Source organism: Sus scrofa, chromosome 3, assembly GCF_000003025.6.
Source record: "Sus scrofa isolate TJ Tabasco breed Duroc chromosome 3, Sscrofa11.1, whole genome shotgun sequence".
Lineage (NCBI taxonomy): Eukaryota > Metazoa > Chordata > Mammalia > Artiodactyla > Suidae > Sus > Sus scrofa.
Window position 1 is genome coordinate 41998840 of NC_010445.4, and position 27393 is coordinate 42026232.

The following is a 27393-nucleotide window of genomic DNA, read 5'->3' on the forward strand; positions in this document are numbered from 1 at the left end:
TTAACTGTCTTGTAGGACAGATATTTTTTCCTGGCTATGAGTTTTTCTTTCCCTGGCTTTCCCCTGTTCTCCATAAACTACTGAAACCTAGTTACTAATCTTCTTTTTCCATACAAATCTCCAAGGAAAGGGCCTCACTAAAACTACAGTTAACTTGATACCAGGGAATATCTGAAAGGCACGAAGTTCTCAAGTTCTTGTGCCCATTCTATGATACTATAATTTATTGTAAGAACTACAGGAGTTCCCTCTGTGGCTCAATGGGATCGGTAGTGTCTCTGCATTGACAGGAAGCAGGTTTAATCCTGGCCTGGGGCAGTAGGTTAAGGATCTGGTGTTGCCTCAGCTGCAGTGTAGGTCACAACTGTGGCTGGGATCTGATTCCTGGCCTAGGAACTCCATATGCCTCATGGTGGCCAAAAAAGCTAATATGAACACACATACAGTCTTAGTCCCTGTTCTGGCAGGGCTCCATATGCCTCATGGTGGCCAAAAAAGCTAATATAAACTCTAACACACACACACAGACATAGTTTTAGTCCCTGTTCTGGCAGAGCTCTTAAAATCCTTTGAATTTCTGGAGTTCCCATTGTGGCTCAGCAGGTTAAGAACCCGACTAGTATGCATAAGGATGTGGGTTTGATCCCTGGCTGCACTGAGTGGGTTAAGACTCCGGTGTTGCTGCAAGCTGCGGCATAGGTCGCAGACGTGGCTCAGATCTGGCATTGCTGTGGCTCCAATTTGAAACCTAGCCTGGAAACTTCCTTATGGTGCATGCCCTAAAAAAAAAAAGAAAGAAAGAAAAACAAAATCCCTGGAATTTCCTAAGTGATGGGAGCCAAAAGGTGTCTTTGTTATGCTAATGAGATGACTTTGGGGAAAACCTTTAGGTAAACTAAGGATGGAGAACCAATCACAGGGTTATAAGATTGGAACTTTCACACTCCACCTCCGGGGAGGAGAGGGGTTGGAGACTGAATTCAATCAACAATGGCCAATGATTTAACCAATTGTGCCTATGTACCAAAGCCTCAATAAAAAGGATGGGATTTGGAGAGTTTCTGGGTTAATGAATGCATCCACAAGCTATGAGGGTAGCCAACCCCATCTCTACGGAGACAGAAACTCCTGTGCTTTGCAACCCTTCCAGATCTCATTGTATGTACTTCTTCACCCAGCTATTTATGTGTACCTTTTACAATATCCTTTTATAATAAATAGTCATCTATAGAGTATGATGTTTCTCTGAATTCTGTGAGTTGCTCTCTGGACCAAAGGAGGAGGTCATGGGTAGGTTAGAAGCACAAATTACAACTGTGACAGTGGTAGTCTTCTAGGACTAAGCTTTTTTTTTTTTTTTTTTTTTGTCTGTCTTTTTGTCTTTTTGCCTTTCCTAGGGCTGCTCCCGAGGCATATGGAGGTCCCCAGGCTAGGGGTCTAATCGGAGCTGGAGGCGCTGGCCTACACCAGAGCAACAGCATCGCAGGATTGGAGCTGTGTCTGCAACCTACACCACAGCTCACGGCAACGCCAGACCCACTGAGCAAGGCCAGGGACCGAACCTGCAACCTCACGGTTCCTAGTCAGATTCGTTAACCACTGCGCCACAAGGGGAACTCCAGGACTAAGCCCTTAACCTGTGAAATCTGACTCTATCTCCAGAAAACTAAGAGCTGAATTAAGTTTTGAGAAAATACATATTGGAGATTCCTCATAACAATGAGATCCCACCTATTTGAACCTCAGGTTCTTCATCCATAATAGGGGTATGATGTGTAAAAAGTCTATTATAATTTGAAAATTATATTTTCTTATCTCTGTATTTTTTTTTTTTTTTTTTTTTTTTGCTATTTCTTGGGCCGCTCCTGCGGCATAGGGAGATTCCAAGGCTAGGGGTCCAATTGGAGCTGTAGCCACCGGCCTACACCAGAGCCACAGCAACGCGGGATCCGAGCCACGTCTGCAACCTACACCACAGCTCACGGCAACGCCGGATCCTTAACCCACTGAGCAAGGCCAGGGATTGAACCCGCAACCTCATGGTTCCTAATCGGATTTGTTAACCACTGCGCCATGTCGGGAACTCCTATCTCTGTATAATTTTAATTGTGTTAATTTTTCAATGAGAAATGGGAGAAAAACTCTCAGAGGATATATTTCCAATTAAGTCTAACACTTTTTCAAAAACACCTATTTTTACTCCAAAAAGAAATGTAGGCTTTCATTCTTTCCCAAAATATGTTAAAATTATCTTACCTATATCAATCATAAGTAACTAGGCTCTGGGAGTTCCTTTCATGGCTCAGCGGTTAACGAACCCGAGTAGCATCCACGAGAATGAGGGTTCAATCCCTGACCTCTCTCAGTGGGTTAAGGATCTGGTGTTGCTATGAGCTGTGGTGTAGGTCACAGACGCAACTCAGATCTTGTGCTGCTATAGCTCTGGTGGAGGCCAGCAGCTACAGTTCTGATTAGACTTCTACCCTGGGAACCTCCATATGCCAGGGGTGTGGCCTTAAAAAGATGGGGAAAAAAAAAAGAAAGTAACCAGGCTCACACTTACCTTTAATCTTCACATACTGCAAATCTGGATTAACGCAAACGGCAAGGTTACTAGGTAGAGTCCAGGGAGTTGTTGTCCAAGCAACCAAAGATATATTTTCATCTTCCTCCAAAGGGAAAGTTACAAATATCGAAGGATCTTGAACATCCTGAAATAAAATGAGATTATAAAATATTATTCTTTTACAAAATCCATAATAACAGACATGAAAGAAAAAGGAACTGATCCTAAAGAATAAAAAATTGATTTTCTGGAGTTCCTGCAGTGGCATGGTGGGTTAAGAAAGAATCCAACTGCAGCAGTTTGGGTCACTGCGGAGGAAGGTGTCCACTCCTCAGCCCTGCACAGTGGGTTAAAGGATCCGGCATTGCCACTGCATAGGTTGCACCTTTAACTCAGATTCAATTTCTGGCCCAGCAACATCCATATGACATCAATATGGAAAAAATGCTTTAACAAATTACCTTAGGGAGTTCTCATTGTGGCTTAGTGGTTAGCGAATTTGACTAGGAACCATGAGGTTGCGGGTTCGATCCCTGGCCTTGCTCAATGCGTTAAGGGTTAAGTGCTGCCGTGAGCTGTGGTGTAGGTTGCAGATGCAGCTCGGATCCCATGTTGCTGTGGCTCTGGTGTAGGCCAGCAGCTAGGGCTCCACTCAGACCCCTAGCCTGGGAACCTCCATATGCTCCAGGTGTGGCCCTAGAAAAGACCAAAAAAAAAAAAAAAAAAAAAAAAAAAAAATTAGCTTAGGAGTCACAAACAAAACATGTGAAGTATATCAAGAGGGATACATGATGGTAGTTTCACAATTACAATCATCTATTTTGTAAGAAATCCATAAATATAATAAATATTTATATATTTAGTATAATATAATAAATATTTCTGAAATCAGAGTTATTCTTTATTTTTATGAAGGGTATATGAGAGTTTTTTTCAGCTTTTCACTGAGTTTGAAATTCTGTCAAAAAGTAGAAGCAAATACAAAAACAATCCTTAGTTTCAACTAAGACACAATCACAGAATGGCCAAAGTAAAAAAGAAAATACCAAGAGTTGGCAAGGATGCAATGTAATTAGAACTGTATAGTGTCTAATCAGTATAACCCTTTCAGGAAAGTCTGTTAAGAGTGGCAGCAGGGGCGGACAGTGAATCACAGTCCATGGGTCAAATCTGGCCATATCTGTTTTTGTATAGCTCAAGTTTTACGAATGGTTTTGACAGGACTGACAGACTACTTGGCCCACAAAGTCTAAAATATTTACCATCTGGTCCTTTACAAAGTTTGCCAATTTCTATACCAGAGTTAAATACAAGTATATCTTAGGACTCAACAATTCCCCTCCTGGGAACGTAACCAACAGAAATGTGTGTATGTATATATGTATATATACTCCCCACAAGACAAGTTCCAGAATGTTCACAACAGTACTATTGATAAGCATCAAGAACTGGAAATTATCCAAATGCCCATCAACATTTGTATGGATAAACTAAATACTAGACAGGAATTAAAATGATGATCAAGAGTTCCTGTCGTGGCGCAGTGGTTAATGAATCCGTCTGGGAACCATGAGGTTGCGGGTTCGATCCCTGCCCTTGCTCAGTGGGTTGAGGATCTGGCGTTGCCGTGAGCTGTGGTGTAGATCGCAGATGTGGCTCAGATCCCGCGTTGCTGTGGCCCTGGTGTAGGCCGGTGGCTACAGCTCCGATTCCACCCCTAGCCTGGGAACCTCATATGCCTCAGGAGCAGCTCAAGAAATGGTAAGACAAAAAAAAAAAAAAAAAAAAGACGATCACAACTACATACAACATGGATGACTTTCACAAATATAATCTTGAGCAAGAGAAGCCAAACACACAAAAACAACAAATTGTATGATTCCATTTATATATAGTAGAGCACCAGCAAAAAAAAACCAATGATGTTGGACGTGAGGATTGAGGTTACTATAAAGGAGTGGGGAGATATACACTAAAAAAAGGGACATAGGAAGGGAGAACTTTTGATAGGTTGATTTTCTTTTTACGGCTGCAGTATATGGAAGTTCCGTGCTAGGGGTCAAATTGGAGATACAGCTGCAGCAATGCCACAGCCACAGCCACACCAGATCCAAGCTGCATCTATGACCTGTGCTTGCAATGACACCAGATCCTTAATGCACTGAGTGAGGCCAGGGATTAAACCCATATCCTCAAAGACAAAGGGTCCTTAACCCACTGTGCCACAAAGGGAACTCCTAATAGGTTGCTTGATAAGGTTCTCTCTTTTTTTTTTTTTTTTTTGATCTTTTTAGGGCCACACCCATGGAAAAGAAAGTTCTGAGGCTAGGAGCTGAATGGGAACCATAGCTGCTGGCCAAGGCCACAGCAACACCAGATCTAAGCCACACTTGTGACCTAGGTATCTGTGACCCATGTTGCAGCAATGCCAGATCCTTAACCCACTGAGCGAGGCCGGGGATCAAACCTCATCCTCATGGATACTGGTCAAGTTCTTAACGCACTGAGCCACAAAGGGAACTCCTGATAAGATTCTTTTTTTAACTTTAACTGGGTAGTTGCTTCACACTCAAGTTCTAAGTATGTGGGAAAGAGCAAGTAAATGGAAGAACAAAAAACTGTTGTCTTACTAAACTAGGAGATAGGTATTAAGATGTGAAAATTATTAATTTTAGTGTGTATAGTAATGAATATAAAAAAATGTAAAAAATAAAAAACCACCAAAGGGAAATCTTAATAAAAAAAGTAATAGTGGTGTTCCCCAGTGGGTTAAGGATCTGGTAGTATCACTGCTGTGGCTCGGGTTTGATCCCTGATCCGGAAACTTATGTATGCTGTGAACACTGCCAAAAAAAAAAATTAATAGTGATGGGTATTGACATTATATATTTTTTCTTCCTTTATATCGTCTATGGCATGAAAATTTTCCACAATGAACATAAGCTTTATAAATAATCAAATCGGAGTTCCCGTCGTGGCGCAGTGGTTAACGAATCCGACTAGGAACCATGAGGTTTCGGGTTCGGTCCCTGCCCTTGCTCAGTGGGTTAACGATCCGGCGTTGCCGTGAGCTGTGGTGTAGGTCGCAGACGCGGCTCGGGTCCTGAGTTGCTGTGGCTCTGGCGTAGGCCGGTGGCTACAGCTCCGATTCAACCCCTCGCCTGGGAACCTCCATATGCCGCGGGAGCGGCCCAAGAAATAGCAAAAAGACAAAAAAAATAAAAATATAAATAATCAAATCAATCAGACTTAAAGTTCCCTTGTGGTCTAGCAGTAAAAGATTTGGCATTGTCACTGCTGTGGCTTGGGTTCAATTCCTGGCCCAGGAATTTCCACAAACCACGAGTGTGCCCCCAAACAAAAAACTAAAAATTTAGACAATGCAAAGCACAGTTTTATATATCATGAGTTAGGTTACCTTTTGGAATAGTTGGAAGGACTTTATTCTGTAACTTTCCTACAGCCTTCTCTTTACCAATAAGAGAATAAGAGCATAAACTTTGAAATTGCTAACATGTAAACATTTAGTTACCAAAGAAAACTCTAGCATAAGTACACAAGGATTTATATTACAATATATTTGGAGCGATGCTGTTTGTTAGCATTAAAAAAAAAAAAAAAAGCTACACCCCTCTGGAAAAAAAAAATCTATCAAAAGAATGAACAAATAAATTTTAATCTATTTGTTACATGAACTACTCTACAGCAGTTTAAAATAAACATAAAGCTGGAGTTCCTGTAGTGGTTCAGCAGTTAACGAACCTGACGTGCATCCACAAGGACGCAGGTTCAATCCCTGGCCTCACTCAGTGGGTTAAGGATCCGGTGTTGCAGTGAGCTGTGGTGTAGGTCGCAGATGTGGCTTGGATTCAATGTTGCTGTGGTTGTGGCATAGGCTGGCAGCTGTAGCTCTGATTTGACCCCTACCCTGGGAACCTACATATGTCGGGGGCACAGCCCTAAAAAGACAAAAAAGAAAAAAGAAAATAAATAAATGTAAAGCTACATGTATCAATATGAAGAAATGTTTTATTTTTTTGGTTTTATTTTTTTTTGCTTTTTAGGGCACTCCAATATGAAGAAATTTTAAAACATAAATTTAGTATAAAAGGCAAGGTGCAGAATAAGTACAATGAGTGAGATTTAAAAACATGTAACACAATGCTATATACTGTTCATGGATACTTATGTAGAGAGCAAACATCTAAGAATAAAAAAATATGCACAAGAAAGAAACACCAAATTCAGCTTAGTGGTTACCTATCAGGATGTAAGAAAGAATGGAAGAGAAAGGAGTTCTACGACTGTCACAAAATGTTGATTGAGAAAAGTCAGATAACAAAAGAATACATAGTGGATCTTTCTATTTCTTCAAAACACAAAACTAGTCAAAACTAATTAACAGTTATTTAAAAAAAAAAAAGATAAGATGCATTTGAAAAAAGATGCATGTACTGAAAACCACTAAACAGTACACTTAAGATGTGTGCATTTAAAAACAAACAAACGGAGTTTCCATCATGGCTCAGTGATTAAAGAACCCAATTAGTATCCATGAGGACACGGGCTCAACCTTTGGCCTTGCTCAGTGGTGAAGGATCTGGCCTTGTCATGCTGTGGTGTAGGTTGCAGATGCAGCTCGGATCCCACACTGCTGAGGCTGTGGTATTGGCTGGCAGCTACAGCTCTGATTGGACTCTTAGCCTAGGAACCTCCACATGCCTCAGGTGGGGCCCTAAAATTAAATAAATAAATAAATAAATAAATAAAATAAAATAAAAACAAACAAAAAAATGAAGTACTAGGAGTTCCCGTCATGGCGTAGCGGGAACTTTCGAATCCGACTAGGAACCATGCAGTTGTGGGTTCGATCCCTAGCCTTGCTCAGTGGGTTAAGGATCTAGCGTTGCTGTGAGCTGTGATGTAGGTCATAGACACAGCTCGGATCCAAGTTGCTATGGCTGTGGCGTAGGCCGATAGCAAGAACTTCCATTCAACCCCAGGCCTAGGAAACTCCATATGCTGAGGGTGTGGCCCTAAAAAGACCAAAGACCAAAAAAAAAAAAAAAAAAAAAAAGTACTAATTTCCATAAAATGCAGAGGACAGAGAAAATGTTAAATTAGACTGAGGAGGTTGTCAAAACTCAGATTATGGGAAACTATAAGACTAGATTCGGGAGTTCCCATCGTGGCGCAGTGGTTAACGAATCCGACTAGGAACCATGAGGTTGCAGGTTCGGTCCCTGGCCTTGCTCAGTGGGTTAACGATCCGGCATTGCCATGAGCTGTGGTGTAGGTTGCAGACACAGCTCCAATCCTGCGTTGCTGTGGCTCTGGTGTAGGCCAGTGGCTACAGCTCCGATTAGACCCCTAGTCTGGGAACCTCCATATGCCGTGGGAGCGGCCCAAAGAAATAGCAAAAAGACAAGAAAAAAAAGAAAAAAAGACTAGATTCGTTTCCTAAACAATGATTTGCAAGGGGGAAAAAAAGAAAAAGAAGGAGAAACGGAGACCTACACATTAAAATAGATCTAAAAGACAACTATTCTGTTTATTACCTTCCTTAGATCTAGACTAAAAAATAGTAATAAAAAATAACCTGAAGGAAAAAAGGATGCTATATATGAAACAGATAGTAGTATAAACACTGATGTGATTCAGAAGTTAAACACTTAAAGAATATTTAATATTGGAATATTAAAAATAATTGATGATGACTTTTTATGTCATGATAATGCTACTACTGTAATGTTAAAAAAAGATAAAGATTTCTTATTTCTGAAGACTTATAGCCTTTACTCTCTCTCTGGAGAAGGTACACTTTGTAAACATCAGACACACTTAAACTCTGGGGGAGGGGAATGGGAGGGACTGGGAATCTGGGGTTAAAAGATGTAAACTATGGAATGGATAAGCAATGAGATCCTGCTGGATAGCACTGGGAACTACATCTAGTCACTTGTGATGGAGCATAATGGAGGACAATGTGAGAAAAAGAATGTATATGTATGTGTGTGTGTGTGTCACTGGGTCACTTTGCTATACAGTACAAAATCTACGGAACACTGTAAACCAACTATAATGGAAAAAATAAAAATCATTAATAAAAAAATAAATAAACTCTATTATAACAATTAATAGCAAATTATTCCATTCATCAAAGAAAAGACCACAATATGTCACCAATCCAAATCAGATTTTTCATCCAAATACTTTTTTTTCTTTCCTTTTTCAGCTGCACCCAGTGTATACATAGGAAGCCTCCTGGGCAAGGGATGCAATCTGAGCCAGAGATGAGACCTCCATCACTGCTGCAGCAATGCCAGGTCCTTAACCCACTGTGCCACAGGGGAAGTTCCCCAATACCTTTTCTTTTTTGGCCAAACCTGTAGCATATCAAATACTTTCAACAAATGAATAATATTATAATGTCTCAGATAAGGCATAAAAACACCCAAACCAATAACCCTTATGAAACAATGGCGGGAAAAAGACAGAGCTATAATTATTAAACAAAGACAGAAATTAAAATATGGTCAAAACAAACAAAATCTATCACATTAAGACACATTATTCATAAATCTCATAGGGGAAGAAATCCCTCACTTTTAATCTTAATGGAACTTCAGTTCAGTGACTGCCAACATTACCAGCACTCAGAAAGTGACCATTTCTGACTCCTCAGGTAAAACTCAACAATGGGACTAAGATACTGTTGATTACCACAACCATTTAACTTCCAAGCAGATAACTTAATGCCTAATGACATCTAATATACCTTGTAATTCTGGTGAGATTCAAAGTTAGAAAGCGGAGTGTTGCATGCAGTAGAGAAGGGCATGACTTTCACACCTCTATAAACAAGGCCTTTATCATAGAGTTGTTTGAAGACCCACCTGGCAAGAGACAGAATGTTACAATAATTACATAACCAAAATTCTGTTTTCCCAAATGCAAATACTCATGCCAGTTTTTGTTTATAGAGTTTCTGGACAGTCAAAGAAGGGGAAACACAATGACTTTCAACTGGTGAATAGTTGGTAAATAACAACAGATTCAGTATAACAGAGACATTATGTAGACATTACAAGTGCTAATAACTGTTGACATGGAAAGATGTTCATGACTTGATGTTGAATGAGAAAAGTTGACTCATGCTAGAATATATGTCTATTATCCAATATGACAAAGTAGTCATTATTTTTACAAGTTCAAATAAACTTACCAAACAGATTCCATGAATTGTGGATACAGAGTTTTGTAGTCATTGTCAAAGTCAATCCATCGGCCAAGTCTGGTAATAGTAGACTTTAAAAACAGGAATATTAGCGTTATTGCACAATGGTTATTAGCAATTTGTTTGATTTCTATTAACACCTTATATGGTGACTTTGGAAAAATAGAACGATCAATAGTTTAAGTAAACCTATATTGCAAGCGACATGTTATCTAAGGTTAAAAACCAATTTTATCAGCATTCATCCTATATGCAGATAGTATTATTTACAAATATTGATATTCCTTTAAAAAACTACCAAAACTACCACCTGGCAAACATCACATGTCTAACTGCTGCTGGCAGAAATCATCAACAGTTGCTAAAATTAATGAGTCACAGTATGGTAAGAAACAGAATGCTAACTAATTACAAAGGAAAAACCACGCTTTTACAGTGGAGAAACCTGAGAGAATCACCTTAGTGAACAAAGTTAACAGCATTAATGAGATATATCAGCATCATAGATCTGATATGAGAGACTGAGAAGGGCATGATATTATGCTTGAGATATTCTTGCCAAAGATGTATAACCTAAAACTGAACCATGAGGAAACATCAGACACTGAAGGACTTTCTACAAAATAACTGGTCTGTAATCTTCAAAAGCGACAAGGTCATGAAAGACAAAGATTGAGGGGATGTTCCAGATTGAAGAACTCTGAGGAGGTATGAGAAGAAAATGTAATCTGTGCTCCAAGATTGGATTTTGCATCAGAAATAAAAATTAGGACAACTGATTAAATCTGAATAAGGTGTATAGTACTGTATCAATGTTAATTTCCTGCCTTTTATTTATTTGTTTTTAGGGCTGCATTTGCAACATACGGAAATTTCCAGACTTGGGGTTAAATCAGAGCTGCAGCTGCTGGCCTACATGGGATTCAAGCCATATCTGCAACCTACACCACAGCTCATGCAACAACGGATCCTTAACCCACTGAATAAGGCCAGGGATCAAACCAAATCCTCATGGATACTAGTTAGGTTCGTTACCTCTGAGCCACAATGGGACTCCTAATTTCCTGCTTTTGATAATTAAACTACAGTTACCAAAGATACTAGCTTTTAGGAAGTTGGTAATGGATATAGAGGTTCTTCATATTATTTCTGCAATTTAAAAAAAAAAAAAAAAAAAAAAAGGCCCACGAGACTATATAAATTATCAGGATTTTTCCCAACTTGTGACCAGGCAAGAAAGGTAGATTAAAGAAAGTTGGGTAAGGAGAAAACTGAGGAGCTTCAATTTTTAGGGTGATAAACAATGAAATTAAGTTTTGGTCAGGGCAGAACACAATGACAGTCTTGAGAGAGAAATCACTTGGCAAGCAAGAGACCAATTAGAATATTGTTACAGAAATGAAGACAATGGTTGGTGAGAGGCTAGGTTGTAGGAATGAAAAGGAATGTCTAGAGGAGTTCCCACTGTGGTGCAGTGGCTCTCACATTGCCGCAGTTGTGGCTCAGATTTGATCCCAGTCCAGGAACTTGCATTTGCTATAGGTGTGGCCGAAAGGGGGGGGGGGGATGCCTAGTTAAGAGATGGTAAGAAGAAAGGCTTGATTCGATTTGTTATTTGATTTGATTCCAAGGATTAATGATTAAAGTTTGAGGTCTAGAAGACTGATACCATTGGCAAAATAGGGAATTCTAAAGACATCAAGTTTGACAGTAAAAGTGGTAAGATAGTAAAGATGGAAAAAATAAATAAATAAATAAAAGCCAGACACGTTAAGTTGTACAGATATATTCGTCTGAGAGCCAGGGAGGAAAGGGGGAATTGGGGAACTTTGTTCCTAAGCCCGTCAGAATAAGAGAAGACAAGAGCTCTGCCAGCAGTTAACAGTTACTAAAAGGTACCAGGGTGGAAGCTCTACTAAGAGAAGCAGGAGGCAAGATAGGAGTCAAATTAATAAAACAATGGTCCAAATGTGAATTGTTTTTAACATCTGAATTTTTTTTTTTGGCCCCACCTGCATTATGTCGAAGTTCCCAGGCCAGGGATTGAACCAATGTCACTGCAGTGGCTCAGGTCACTGCAGTGACAACACTGGGTCCTTAACCTGATAAGCCACATGGGAACTCTAATATCTAAATTTTTATTATTTTTTTCATTTTTAGGGCTGTACCCACGGCATATGAAGTTCCCAGGCTGAGTGCTGCATCAGAGCTGCAGCTGCCAGTCTTTGCCACAGCCACAGCCACACGAGATCCAAGCCCTGTCTGTGATCTATACCATGACAGATCCTTAACTCGCTGAATGAGGCCAGGGATCAAACCTGCATCTTCGTGGATACTAATTGGGTTCGTTACTGCTGTGACACAACGGGAACTCCCAATGTCTTAATTTTAAAAATTTCAACAGTCAAGTTAATCTATTTGCTAGGACAGTATGATTCCTGTCATATACTGAAGGTAGATAAAGGATTAAATATGGAAGACCAATTAAGCACAAGAAATCAGAAAAAAGGGGTTCAGTCTAAACCAACGGTTTAAGTAATGAATTGAAGAGGAGTGTTTTAGCTTTCACCTCTTATGTCACACTCCTCTTAAATACTCCTCTTACGTCACATTTCTGGGTCCATGTCATAAAAAGCACAAAGGACAACAGAACATTTTGACTTTCATTTTAAAAACTAAACTTTTTACTCATTCTACTTAAAATCACCCAACCTACCTTCCACTCAGTGGAGTATCGCATTACAATTGCTCGGCACTGACTATTATACTCTGCAATCCCCAACTTGGCTACATCCTCTGGTCCTCTGATTCCCAGTGTCTTATCAATTTCATATTCCTAAAAATTTGCAATAAGATTGTTAACATCCCTGCCCTATGAAGCAAACAAAATGCAATCCAACAACTCTAGAGAATAAAACAGATTTTTAAAAATTAGTTCTCAGAAAATCTACAGAGAAAAACGAACTATCAATAGTGTTACAGAAATCAAGTTGAAGAAAGTCTGATTATTGTAAAAGTCATACTTTAACATATTATATAATGAAATCTAATGCTTACTAAAAAATCAGGATAGTGACTCAAACATACCACAGGTAAACCATGACAATCCCATCCAAATCTTCTGTCAACATGAAACCCACTCTGGTGAGCATATCTTGTAACTATATCTTTAATTGTCCCTGCAAGTATATGTCCATAGTGAGGCAGACCAGTTGCAAAAGGAGGTCCATCATAGAAAGTAAACCTAATAAGAAGTAATAAAAAAAAATGTTTTGACTTTAAAACAGACAGCAAAAATTTAGGACAGCGTTTTTCTACAGATAGCTCCTGTAACAGTAGAGTCTTCAGGGAAAGGAAAAGCTGTAGATTAGGGAATTCACACATAGCTGATTACATATTTACTGGAGGCTCTGCCTTCAGAAAAGGCTAATTATGATGGCCGGGACAGAGCTCCACTGTACCACCCATTCTTTATTTATTAGTTCCGTGATATAAAGGAAATTATTCACCTTGATCCTCAGTTATCTCATCTGTAAGACAGGGCAACTAACACCTACCATAAAGTTTTCTGAGCACAGGAAACACATGACGAAAACAGTTAATAAACAAAGGAAGGACTGGTCTTTAAGTGAATGAAGACTAGAGGCAGAGAGCACCCCAACAGTACACTATTAGTCTAAATGCTTAAATGAGGGTGGTGAAAGAGAAAATTGGAAAGGAAGAGGGTGATACATAAACTCTATTAGAAAGATTTCTTAAAGAAACTGAATCTACCCTAATTAAGAACTCATTCGTTCAACAGGTATCTACTACTGACAGTACCCACTATATACACAGGGAGGAAACCCCGGAATGGAATTCAGTGTAGGAAATGATTATTCCTAAAGACTCTATCTGTACCAAAGAAATTCACATACTTTGGCTTATGTTTTGATTGCTTTAAGCATTCCTGAAAACAATTAAAGTCGGACCAAAACTGTAAGATTTTCTCTTCTTCAGCAGGAAAGCTGATGTTTTCTGGAACTTGCTGAACCATTTTGTTACTGCAAGAGAAATCAAATTTATTACTCTCAAAAGAGAAATCCATGCATAACAAAATACCATACCTTAAAAGGGACATACCTATCACTAGCTACGATACAACGTGGTACTTAAAAAAACTACTGTTTTTTTTTTTTGTTGTTTTTTTTTTAAATGGGAATTCCCATCGTGGCTCAGCAGAAATGAATCTGACTAGCATCCATGTGGATGTAGGTTTGATCCCTAGCCTCACTCCGTGGGTTAAAGGATCTGTAGTTGTCGTGAGCTGTGGTGTAGGTCACAAGACGAGGCTCAGATCCTGCACTGCTATGGCTGTGGTGTAGGGTGGCAGTGACAGCTTTGATTTTGACCCCTGGCCTGGAAACCTCCATATGCCTCAGGTGAGGCCCTAAAAAGACACACACACACACACACACACACACAAAAACAGCTTTTCTGAGGTAAAGGTCAGCCTTTCATTTATCTACTTATTTACTTACTGATTGTCTTTTAGGGCCACACCAATGGCATATGGAGGTTCCCAGGCTAGGGATCCAATCTGAGCTGTAGCCACTGGCCTACGCCAGGGCCACAGCAACACAGGATCCGAGCCACGTCTGTGACCTACACCACAGCTCATGGCAACACCAGATTCTTAACCCACTGAGCGGGGCCAGGGATCGACCTGGGTCCTCATGGATGCTGGTCAGGTTTGTTAACTACTGAGACACAACAGAACTCCTAAAGTTTACCCTTTCAAAGTTTATAGCTCACTTTTACTTTTTTAAAAACCGTATTTTCACAAGGTTGTGCAACTACCACGACTCTCTAATTCTGTGACATTTTCATTACCTCTTCTGCCCTCCAAACACCTGTACATTAGCAGTCATTCTTTTTTTTTTTTTCTCTTAGGGCCGCACTTGCAGCGCATGGAGGTTCCCAGGCTAGGGGTCCAATTGGAGCTGTAGCCCCTGCCCTAAACCACAGCCACAGCAACTCCGGATCTGAGCCATGTCTGCGACCTACGCCACAGCTCATGACAATGCCAGATCCTTAATCCACTGAGCAAGGCCATGGCTCAAACCACACCCTCGTGGATGCTAGCGGGGTTCGTTAACCGCTGTGACATGATGGGAACTCCAGCAGCCACTCTCTTCTCCTCTTCCCCTGCCCCTGGTGACTGCTTTCTACCTCTAGTTCCCTATTCCGGACATTCCATGTAAATGAAATTATGTATATATAGCTTATTATGTCTGGCTTCTTTTACTCAAAACTGTTTTCAAGGTTCATCCACGTTTTAACATGTACTCATACTTCATTGCTTTTTATGGCTGAATATTTCATTGCATGGATATGCCACTTTTTGTTTATCCATTCATCAGTTCATTGACATTAGAATTGTTTCCACTTCTGTGCAACTAGAAATGACCATACTATGGGAATTAAGGCAGAAAGAGAAGGACAAATACATGTGATATTCCTTATATGTGGAATCTAAAACATGGCACAAATGAACCTATCTACAAAACAGAAACAGACTCAACAGACATGGAGAACGGACTTGTGGTTTCCAAGGGGGAAGAGGGAAGGAGTGGGATGGACTGGGAATTTAGAATGGATAGAAAATAAGGTTCTACTATCTAGCACAGGGAACTATATCCAATCTCCTGGTGTAAACTGTGATAGAAAATAATCTATATATACAAAAGGAATGCATATATATATACGACCGAGTCACTTTGCTGTACAGCAGATACTTGGCACAACATCGTAAATCAACTATACTTTAATAAACAAAAAAATTGTTTCCACTTCTGGATAATGCTGCTATGAATATTCATGTATGAGTTTTTGGGTGGACATGTTTTCAGCTCACTTAAGTAAATACCTAGGAGTACAATTGCTGGGTAATACGGCAACTGTGCTTAACTTTTTGAGGAACTGCCAAAATGTTTACCCGAGTTGCTGCATCATTTTACATTTTCCCAATAGTGAATGAGGACTCCAGATTTTCTACATCTTCACTCCTTATTGCGTACCTTTGGATTATAGGAAATCCTAGTGGGTATCAAATGGGGTCTCACTGTGGTTTCGATTTCGATTTCCCTAATGATTAGTAATGTTGAGCTTATGGATCATTTTACATTTTCTTTTGGAGAAATGTGCTCATCCTTCGCCCACTGTTTAACTGGGTTGTCTTTTTTTTTTTTCTTTTGATGACCATACCTACAGCATATAGAAGTTCCTGGGCTAGGGGTTGGATCAGAGCTAAAGCTGCCTGCCTACACCACAGCCACAGCCACAGCCACACCAGATCCAAGCTGCACCTGTGACCTATTCCACAGTCTGTGGCAACAGTGGATCCTTAACCCATTAATCGAGACCAGGTATTGAACCCAAATCCTCACAGATACAACGTCGGGTTTTTCTCCCACTGAGCTACAAGAGGAACTCCTGGGTTGTCTTTTTATTGTGTGAGTTGTAAGAGTTCTTTATATATGCTAGATAAAAGCTTATCAGTTATAGGATTTGAAAAAAAAATTTTTCTCATTCTGTGGATTGTCTTTCATTTTCTTCATGGTATATTCTATGAAGTAAACCCTCTTTTTTGTTGTTGTTTTTTGGTCACTGCAGGCATGCAGTAGCTTCATGTGGGATTGTAGTTCCCAGACCAGAGATTGTACCTGGGCTATAGCAGTGAAAGCACACAGTTCTAATCTATAGACCACCAGGGAACTCCCAACAAACACTTTTCATTTTAGTGAAGCCAAGTTTATTTATTTGTTTTGTCACTTCAACTTCTGGTGTGGTATCTAAGAAACCACTACCTACAACAAGGTGGTGAAGTTTTAGCTCTTATATTCAGGTTATTGATCCATTTTGAGTTATTTTTGTATATGGTATGAAGTAGGGATATATAGTACTTTTTTTTAAAGCTCCTGGGCCATGGATCAACCCTGGCAATGACCTGAGCCATAAGCAGTGACAAATGCTGGATCCTTAACTACTAGGCCACCAGGGAAATCCTGGTACTTTTAAACTTGCGTCCAATTCATATTCTTCACGTATTTTTCAACTACAGTATAACATTTAGTACCTAGACAACATGCTCCCTTTAAAAAAAAAAAAAAAAATCTTGGCAATTCCATCTAATGATACTAAAAATAATCTGAAAAAATAAATCTCAAAGAGAAAAAAAATCTTAGTCACATTCACAGGATAGAAAGTACTGCTATTGAAATAAGGTAATCTTTTTGAGGAAAACAGGTAAAAACCTAAAAAAAATTTTTAAAGTTAAAAAGATAGGAATCGTATTCAAATAATTCCTAGGTTCATTGTAATTTTCCATTTTATCATTTTGATTGCCTATTTATGACTGTTATTAAGGACAAACGCTATACCTCTCTGATTTAGTACCTAGTGACAATAGTCTTAAAGTGTCTTTTTGAGAGTTTTGCTATTAACCTCATGCAGAAATAGTTGAACAGGAGTTCCTACTGTGGCTCAGTGGGTTAAGAAGCTGACATAGCCTCCATGAGAATTTGGGTTCAATCCACGGCCTCACTTAGCGGATTAAGGATCTCTCTTTTTTCTTTTTTTTTTTTTGGTCTTTTTAGGGCCGCACCCTCAGCATATGGAGGTTCCCAAACTAGGGGTCCAATCGAACCTGTGTCCTCATGAATGTTAGTCTCGTTCATTAACCACTGAGCCACAATGGGAACTCCAGACTAAGGATCTTGTGTTGCTGTGGCTGTGGCACAGGCCTCAGCTGCAGCTCTAATTCGATCCCTGGCCTGGGAACTTCTATATCCTGCAGGTACGGCCATAAAAAGAAAAAATAAAAAAGAAAGAAAGAAAAAAAGAGAAAGAAACACTTGGTCAGAGCTTGACTATCTAGTAAAAATCCCACACCTTCTCAAAGCCTATTTATTCATAATTTACAACTCTAATAAGGCTAGTGACCAGATTTCCAAGCCAAAATCATATTACAAGGGTACAGGGTTGTTAATAATAAAAAAAAGACAAGGAAGATGTAACAGCTTAAGAACTCAAGAAGTGGAGTTCCCGTCGTGGCGCAGTGGTTAACGAATCTGACTAGGAACCATGAGGTTGCGGGTTCGATCCCTGCCCTTGCTCAGTGGGTTAATGATCCGGCGTTGCCGTGAGCTGTGGTGTAGGTCGCAGACGCAGCTCGGATCCCATGTTGCTGTGGCTCTGGCGTAGGCCGGTGGCTACAGCTCTGATTAGACCCCTAACCTCGGAACCTCCATATGCCACGGGAGCGGACCAAGAAAAGACAAAAAAAAAAAAAGAACTCAAGAAGTATAGCTGTCTGATAACTGACTCAAGGAGCAAAGAGACTTATATACTTCAACCAGTTCGGAAAACATCAAAGTCTAAGCACAGTGGAGTTTCTGCTGTTGCGCCAGGGTTAAGAATCTGACTGCAGTGGCTCAGGCCACTGTAGAAGTGTGGGTTCAATCCCTTGCCCAGTGCAGTGGTTCAAAATAAAGAATATGGCCTTGCCACAGCTGTGGCTCAGATTCAATCCCTCATCCAAGAACTTCCATATGCTGCAAGTGTAGCCATTAAAAAAAAAAATTAAAAATTAAAAAAATGAAAAGGAGTTCCTGTCGTGGTGCAGCGGAAACAAATCTGACTAGGAACCATGAGTTGCAGGTTCAATCCCTGGCTTCACTCAGTGGGTTACGGATCTAGCATTGCCCTGAGCTGTGGTGCAGGTCGCAGATGCGGCTCAAATCCTGGGCTGCTGTGGTTGCGGTGTAGGGAGGCCAGAAGCTGTAGCTCCAACTGGACCCCTAGATAGGGAACCTCTGTATGCCACAGGTGCAGCCCTAAAAAGCTAGGACAAAAAAAAAAAAAAAAAAAAAGAAATATCACACATGGTTCTAGCTCCCCAAGGTTGCACAGTCTAGCATATTATGCTGCTCTTGGCAATGGTGACTTACTTCTGCCTTGCTTGAATCTTACTTAATCGTATTTTCTCTTTATTTTTTCCACCAAACTACAAACCCTTGGAAGGAAATGCAGTCCATGCAGTCATTCATGCTTGCGGGTAGCCATGTTGAAGATGATATAGATTTGTGTAGTTAAGAGATGTCGAAGGGAGTTCCTGTACAGCAAAGCAGGTTAAAGACCTGGTGTTGTCACTGCCGTGGCTCAGGTTGCTGCTGTGGCGCAGTAGTTCTCCTGGCCCAGGAACTTTCATATGCTGCAGGTGTAGGTATGGCCATTAACAAAAAATTAAAAAAAAAAAAGTATAAGCACAGTAATTGACCCAGTGTTAAAAAAAAAGGTTTTTTTTTTTTTTTAAGTTTGTTACAAGCAGTGTCTTCCGCCCCCCTTTTGGGGGGGGGGGGGCGGGGTGCTTTTTAGCACCACGCATGTGGCATATGGAACTTCCCAGGCTAGGGGTAGAACTGGAGTTGTAGCTGCAGGCCTAAACCAACCGCAGTAGCACCTGATCTGAACCATGTCTTGAGACCTGCACCACACCCAGATCCTTAACCCAATGAGCAAGGCTAGGGATCAAGCCCTCATCCTCATGCATACTAGTCGGATTCGCTACCGCTAAGCCACAATGGGAATGCCGCCCTTTCATTATTTTTGAGATATGAAAATGCCTTTGAATTTCACGTAGGAAAAAAATTAGAAAAAAAATCCTATTTTTAAGGATGGATGTTTCAACCATCCATCTCTGATTAGTGTGTGCTATTAAATGTTATTAAATAGAATTTGAAAGGTATTTGGATCTTTAGCTCTTGTTACAACCTCCAGCCTTTCAAGGCCAGAAAGAGGTGCTTAAATCAATTCATTTACTGATTTACTATGAGTCCTACTGGTTCAGTGACTACCTTCTTAGAGACCAACTGAAACTTAACAGGTTACACATGAAACAGATATTTAGATACCAACACATTTATGTCATTCCTAATACTTGGCAAAGAGTGGTTCTATGTCAAGGCTGGTCCTATGATTGCCAGCATCTATGGGAGTTTATTAGAGCAGACTCACAGCCCCACCTCAGATTAGGAGTCTAAACCTTCATTTTAACAAGATCCAAGGGGATTAGCACGCACATCAAAATTTAAATCATTCTCTTGAACTGTTCCATTATTTAGGAATATCTATTTGAGCTTTTTTTGATTTGTTTTGAAGAAAATGAGATTTTAGGTTTCTGTTAATATGGCTTTTAACTTCTATGAAATTTTCTAGAGAGCTTTTACTCCCCAAAAGATTAAGGATCACTGCATTATTATGCCAAACAAAGATCCAATGTAATGGCAGGAAGAGCCATGTACCAGTGACCGGGCTATGGCAGCTGCTGAAAAGAAACAGCCCCATGCATAAATCACAGGATTGCTCTGGCCCCTCACATTCACTGGAGAGCTGTACCTGTACAACAGCATCCAGCAACCATGGGGCTCTTGGGGGAAAATGGGAACAGAAAGAAGGGGGAGATTAACTTCACCAGGTCATGCTCAGGGAAGTAATCTCCTCTTCTTCCCTTTAACTATAACACAAGGCCTCCACCTTTTCCCCATTCCATGACTCCTTCAGCTCTCTTTAGCCCCAACTTGCTGTTCGGCAATTTCTAGATACCCTCCTTGACCTTATTTGTGTTTAACTCAACAAATCTTGGAAAAGCATACCAAAAACATTTTTGTTTCAAATAAATCTCATGATCTTCCTTGATGCACCTGCTCCCACTAAGCCACAACAGGAACTACCCTGCTCCCCCTTTTAATTCCGCCATACCAGTACTTCCACCATTCCTTGAAATTTCTGAGTCATCCTTAATACTGCTAGATGATCCCCACATCCAACTGGTTACCAAGTCATGTGAGTCTGACTTCTATTTCTCTAGTCCTTTTTCATCTCAGGTCTTCATAACCTGTACATTAAGTCAAATTTAACACTTGAAGTGGGTCCATCTTCAGAGCTTTTATAGACTGCTTATGTCCTATCAACATATATCTTACAGGTATACTTACACAAATGTATAAAACATGTACAAAGATATTAACTTAAGTGTTCCTATAGACAAACATCTGAAAACAACTTAAATACCCATAAATAGATAATAGACAAAAATAATTTATCGTACAGCAACACGATGAAGGCATAAAAAATAATAAATCAGGAGTTCCTGCTGTTGTGCAGTGGCTTAAGGATCTGGTGTTGCTACAGCTGTGGTGTAGGTTGCAGCTCTGGCTTGGATTCAACCCCTGGCCTAGGAACTTCCATGGGCCTTGGGTGTGGCTGAAAAAGAAAAAAAATAACAAAAAAAAAGTAAAGAGAAAAATAAATATATATAGCTTACACACCACCTTCCTAATGAAAATGTTCGGAAAGTGTCACTTCTGTACTAAAAAAAAAATCCAATGGCTCCTCATTACAATGGTTTCTGCACAGACTCTTCAGTAGGGCACCATGATCTTACCCCCAATTACTACTCTTTACCTCTACTCTTTCAGAACTCCAGATCAGACTCGTGGTTGCCAAAGGAGAGGGGAGGGAGTGGGATGGACTGGGAGTATGGGGTTAATGGATGCAAACTATTGCCTCTGGAATGGATAAGCAATGAGTATAGCACTGAGAACTACATCTAGTCACTTATGATGGAGCATGATGGAGGATAATGTGAGAAAAAGAATACATATATGTATGGGTGACTGGGTCACTTTGTGGCACAGTAGAAAATTGACAGAATACTGTAAACCAGCTATAAAGGAAAAAATAAAAATCATTAAAACAAAAAACAAAAATTAAAGTGAAGAGAAAAATAAATACTATATATCCTACATACCACCTTTCTAACGAAAAAGTTCAGAAAGTATCACTCCAGCTCCATCACACTCTTTGACACTGTTAAGAAACAAAACTGATTTGCTGACTTACTGCCTTCCTGTTTCAGGCCATTTCTCCACATACTCTAGCACTACTCAGCTTAAGTGTACTCTTTTTTTGCCAATTTCTCAATTTCAAAATTAATGTCCTCTTCTTCTGAATCTGTTCCTCTCCTATACATTGTGGTTTACACATATTGTATGCTCCCACACTTTCCAATTCAAATGTGAACTTTTGGCATGAGCATTTTACCATCTAACCTCTTACTATTATCTTGCCATGTTCTTACAAATCTAAGTGCTCAGAAAACATTTGTTTGAATGAATCCCTTTGTCAGCGTCCTTAGTTTCCACCTGTGAGACCCCTCCCACCTGCCTTTCTAATCTATCCAACTCCATGGGTTCCTCTTGGCAACAGTAATGGATAAGAGGGTTGGCTTTGGAATTAGACAGTTTTGGTGCCACAACTTAGTGTGTGAGCTATAGGAAAAGCTACTCAACCTTTAAACCTCAATTCTATCATCTGCAAAATAAAGGCTGTGAATATTCACAATGCTACTTTAATGTTAATGGCTATCACGACTCACACGTCACCTATGTAGACTACCATTATTATTTCTTTGTCCTCAAAATCTACAGTTCTACTCTGTTGTCCTGCCCAGTCACTATATCATCTTTCCAAAAAAATTTTTTTTTCTTTCTTAGCCGCCCTGCGGCATATGGAGTTCCCCGCTCAAGGATAAGATCCAAGCCGCAGTTGAGGATGGGCAACACTGGATCCTTTAACCCACCGTGCTGGGCTGGGGATTGAACCTGCGTCCAGGAGCTGCAGAGGTGCCACGGAAACCGTTGTGCCACAGTAGAAACTCCAAATCTACATTTAGCTGCCTTTTCTTCCCTTTAATTCACTCTTTAATCACTTGGGAAGAGAATATATTGTCCACCATCTTACTGATATTTACTTTTTAAATTTGTTTTTTAAAAGTTCAACATATTACAAGAGATCCCTAAATCAACTGCTTTGTCTCTGGTTTCATGCTTCCTGAGCTCTCTGAAAAACCTGAATGAATGCTCCAAGTAATACTGTCCCATCTAATAAAAACCTCTTCTGTATTCTTTTCAAACGCTTCATTCAGGAAGAAAATCATAAATTCATAAAGCTGGAAGCTAAGCATCATCTCCCACTAGTTCCTCACACAGACCCTAAGGTGCAGTTACTACACCAATTTCCCATCTCCTGAATCACGCAAACCTAAAATCCTGTTATAGTTTACATTATGGTCTCCTGGAGTTTCTCCCACAGTTCTTAATCATCTTCAAGGCCCCAAACCCACTGCAGTGTCTGAGAAGCGTTCTCTTTCTCCCACCCCCCAGATTCCACTTTAGAACTGTCTTCTTCCTCTGTGCACTTAGAATACTGTATTATTATACTGTGTAAGGGCCGAGGACCGGGGATGCTGTGCTCACTTCCCTCTAGCCTCAGACACCCAGCAATAAAGGCTCCTTCAAGGAAGCCTAAGAATTTTTTCTTAAGAACACCTAGCCGTCCAAGTAATCTCGTCCACCTTCTGAAGCTCTCCAGCAAGCTCGGTAACACCAAATTCCCAGAACCACACCACGGTTTAAGCACTACCAGAACCCGAGGCTGAATATGAGGCCCTTCCAAGAGATGTAACCCTCCGCCCGCGAGCCAAACCAGGATTGCTGCCGGAGCCCGAGTTCTTTCGCTCCACTTAGACCGGGCCGCCACCCCCCATCTTTCCCTTGGAAACAGATTTGCACGAAACTAACGCACAGACCAGAAGAAATATTTTTTTAAAATTCTGTGTGGTCTCCTTGGGCAGGAAGGGGCGTACCTGAGGGGCCCGTAGGCAGGACAGAGTGACCTTAGGGAGTCCCTGCGGGCAGGACGGGGTGACCTGAAGATCCCCTATCGTACCTGAGGGGCCTTCGGACCGAAGTACCTCAAAAATCTTACGCCGGGGCCAGACGGCCTGAGGTGATGCAATGTTCTGAAAGCATGAGGCGAGGAGAAGCGGGGCGGTCTGCACCGGCCAATCAGAGAGCTCCGATTCACACCTATCAACAAGCAGGGCGCCAACTGGCCGCCTGGGTCCCGGGTCACGCCCACCCGACCTGCACTGCGGTGTGCTCTGGGAAAGCGGCAGTGCGACTCCCCGGACAGCTGCCAGTGAGTGGCGGCGACGTGCTGGGTGCTTCAACGCAACAAGGGCGACGGTGGTAGACAGGACCGTTTTGTGGCCTCTGGGGTGGGGACTGACTGGGGAGGGGCACTGGGAGGAGGCCGATGTTGTGCATAGTGACTGGATGTTTTTATACGGGCGTTTCCCGTTGCCGGTCTTCACCTCACTGTATACAGAACATAAGTCAATCTCACCAGGCATAAACCAAATCCAGTGACAGTGGACTCAGTAACTGTGCGGCTGTGAGTGTTCAGTCTCCAGGCTGCTTTCCTAAGTGACCGTTAAGTAAAGCAGCCCTAGCATTAGGGCTATTTTTTAGTGTAGTGGAATCTGCAAAAATGCAGAGTCTTGGGGCACGCACTAGGTCTGCTGAGACCCTGGAGTGACAAAAATATGCATTTTAACAGGCATCCTGTATAATTCTGCTGCACACTAAAATTCCTGACCTGCCTATCTAAAAGGACACTCCTACTTCCTAGGGAAATGTAGAAGCTGCAGAAAGTCTGGGAGGAGCTGAAGCACTGATGGTCTGTGGTGTTCAGGGAAGCCTCTTCTGTGTTCTTCAGTGCCACCTCCAGAGTTCTAATGAATTTTACTGCAGAAATTACGTTAAACAGCCACATGGAGAGCTGTAACAAAAAGGAAGGAAATGTCTGACAAACTTTATAATTACTGCATCTTAAGGTCTCCTATATTGAAAACAACATATTTGCATATTTGTCTGCTAACATATATTTATTATCACTGCTGTGAGTCTGCCCAGCACATTCTGGATCTCCTGGTCAAAAACCAAAGGGACTCCGGAGCCATGAAAACAACAGGCATTGGCAGTAGACACTATGAAGGAAATTTTAAATTTTAGCTCTTGACAAAGTTAAGAGTGATTATATATGTAACTGTAGTGTATCAGATAGAGGGACAGGGAAAAAAACTCATCTGACTGAGAATATGTATAAAACATGTTGATAAGCTTCACTAAGAACATTTTGATAGTCTGTGTAGCATTCATTCAAGTCACTTATGGTTTATATAACCAGTTTATTTAGGGTTTAGGAACACCCTAAAGGGGTCAGAGTAAGGGATTTCACATCCTTGCCCAAAGGGGGAACTCTTATTAACTAGCAGTACTTGGAATGAGTTTTAATTTTCAAATTCCTCAAGTTGCCACCTTGGTCAGTTCATTTTATTATCTATCCAGACAGCCTAGGTTAGAGTAAGACAGAGGGTTTCCAGACAGATATGTCTGGGGGAAAAAAAAAAAAAAAGGTGAGGACAGCATTACTATTTTTGAAACAAGCTCCTTTATGTCTTTTTGTCTTTTTTGTCTTTTTTTTTTTTTTGTTGTTGTTGTTGTTGCTATTTCTTGGGCCACTCCCGTGGCATATGGAGGTTCCCAGGCCAGGGGTTGAATCAGAGCCGTAGCCACTGGGCTACGCCAGAGCCACAGCAACGCGAGATCCGAGCCACGTCTGCGACCTACACCACAGCTCATGGCAACGCCGAATCGTTAACCCACTGAGCAAGGGCAGGGACCGAACCCGCAACCTCATGGTTCCTAGTCGGATTCGTTAACCACTGCGCCACGACGGGAACTCCGAAACAAGCTCCTTTATAACATATGAGCTAAAGGTAGGGTTTTTGTGTTTTTGTTTCCTTTTTCAGAATCTTTTCCCATATAGGTTATCACAGAATAAGAGAATTTATTCTATACAGCAGGTTCCCGTTGTAAGTCTATTGTAAAAAGTCTGATGTCTGAATTTAATGTCCAAAACTGAAAAATCAAGCCATCATGGCATTAACATGTTAGGTAGAAATTCAGAGATAACTATCAGAGGAAACAGACAGAATTGTTAAGGTGGTTGTATCTGGAGAGGAGGAATTGGGGATGCACAAGGCTACTTGATGTCACTAATTTGTCTGCCCAGGAGATGGAGGATGTAACAGATTTAAACATGGCCACAAACTCTGGGCACTTCCCACTGAGAGGTGAGGATCTATGTCCCCTCACTTTGAGTCTGGATGGATTCAGGGTCTATTTTAACCTGTAGAATTTAGTAGAAATAACTGAGCCATTTTATGGGCTAGGCGTTAAGAGACCTCAGCCTCTGCTTCTTTCTCCTGAAACCCAGTTGCCATGCTGTGAGGAAACTAATGGACAAGCACTGAGTGAGCAGGCTGTTGAAGTGGGCCACTCCTGTGACACTACATGGAGTAGAAATGAACAGTTCCCACTGAGTCCTAAGAAAATTGCTTATTTGTGAGGGAAATGAATGCTTATTAACGGGAGGGCTTGTTATGCAGCAGTAGATAAGAAGGTATAAGAAGCTTCAAGAGAAGGTGGAATATTAGGATTATTCATCCTGCTGAGTGGTAGTTTCCATTTTCCATGAAGTCTGAAGTCCTGGAAAGACAGGAATACCGAACAACTCTTCAGTGACTTAGCTCCTTGGACCCTGTTTACTGAGCACCCACTTTGTGCTAGGCATAGTTCTAGACAGTGCCGACATAACAGTAAACAAATCAGGTGATATCCCAGCCCTCACAGAGTTTATATTTGATCAAGATGTAAATCATTTTGGGGTGGAAATGTTCTAAAATTAGGTTGTGATGATGGCTGTACAACTATAAATATAATAAAATTCGTTGCATTAAGAAAAGATTTAAGGAGCTCCCATCATGGTTCAGCAGAAACAAATCCGACCAGGAACCATGAGGTTGCTGGTTCGATCCCTGTCCTTGCTCAGTGGGTTAAGGATCTGGTGTTATTGTGAGCTGTGGTGTAGGTCACAGATGCAGCTTGGATCTGGCATTGCTATGGTTCTGGTGTAGGCCAGCAGCTGTAGCTCCGACTGGACCCCTAGCCTGGGAACCTCCAACGCTTCGGGTGCAGCCCTAAAAAGTAAAAAAAGAAAAAAGATGTAAAACAATAAATACTTAATTTCAGATAATACACACTATGGCTCAGTGATAATCCTTTATATATAAAGGAACTCAGTTTGACAGAAGGCTTATCTGTCTTAACTCCTAGCCAGGTTGATTTAATGAGGTATTAAGTCAACTTCCCTATCTAGACTCAGGGTCCTGACTCCTGTGACTACCTATCTTTCAGACCCTTGGATTTTTCAAAAGTCTCTGGTCTAGGAGTTCCTGTTGTGGCACAATGAGATCAATGGTGTTTCTGCAGTGCTGGGATGCAGATTTGATCCCTTACCTGGAACAGTGGTTTAAGGATCTGGTGTTGCTGCAACTGCAGCTTGGATCTGAATCCTGGCCCAGGAACTCCTTATGCTATGGGGTGGCCAAAAAAAGAAAAAAAAAGTCTCAGTCTAATATGAATTTTGGGACTGATGGGCCTGCCTCCAGCAATTCCAGGAGGCCAAGGACAGGAAAACTGGGTATTTGGCCTCCTTTTCTGGTCCTCACTGAACTGTCCCCATGGTGCTGCTCTGAAATGTCCTGGATTTCAATTAGCTTATTCATCAGGACACAGAGAAC

At 40.9% G+C, this 27393-nt stretch overlaps 1 protein-coding gene across 4 annotated transcripts in view; it reads right to left on the reverse strand.

Moving 5' to 3' along the window:
- Window positions 1-23771, reverse strand: part of IARS (isoleucyl-tRNA synthetase) — a 76765-nt gene extending 52994 nt beyond the window's left edge. Inside the window, exons 1-7 of one of the 4 annotated variants that reach the window (XM_021086984.1) lie at window positions 23634-23771; window positions 13721-13846; window positions 12891-13047; window positions 12520-12639; window positions 9792-9874; window positions 9345-9462; window positions 2564-2711 (exon numbers count right to left, since the gene is read on the reverse strand). In XM_021086984.1, the coding sequence (XP_020942643.1) occupies window positions 2564-2711; window positions 9345-9462; window positions 9792-9874; window positions 12520-12639; window positions 12891-13047; window positions 13721-13839 (745 nt within the window). In that variant the 5' untranslated portion in view covers window positions 13840-13846; window positions 23634-23771. Of the gene's footprint in view, window positions 1-2563; window positions 2712-9344; window positions 9463-9791; window positions 9875-12519; window positions 12640-12890; window positions 13048-13720; window positions 13847-23550 lie in introns of all 4 variants that reach the window. The other 3 variants (XM_021086985.1, XM_021086986.1, XM_021086987.1) reach the window with 3 other exon arrangements.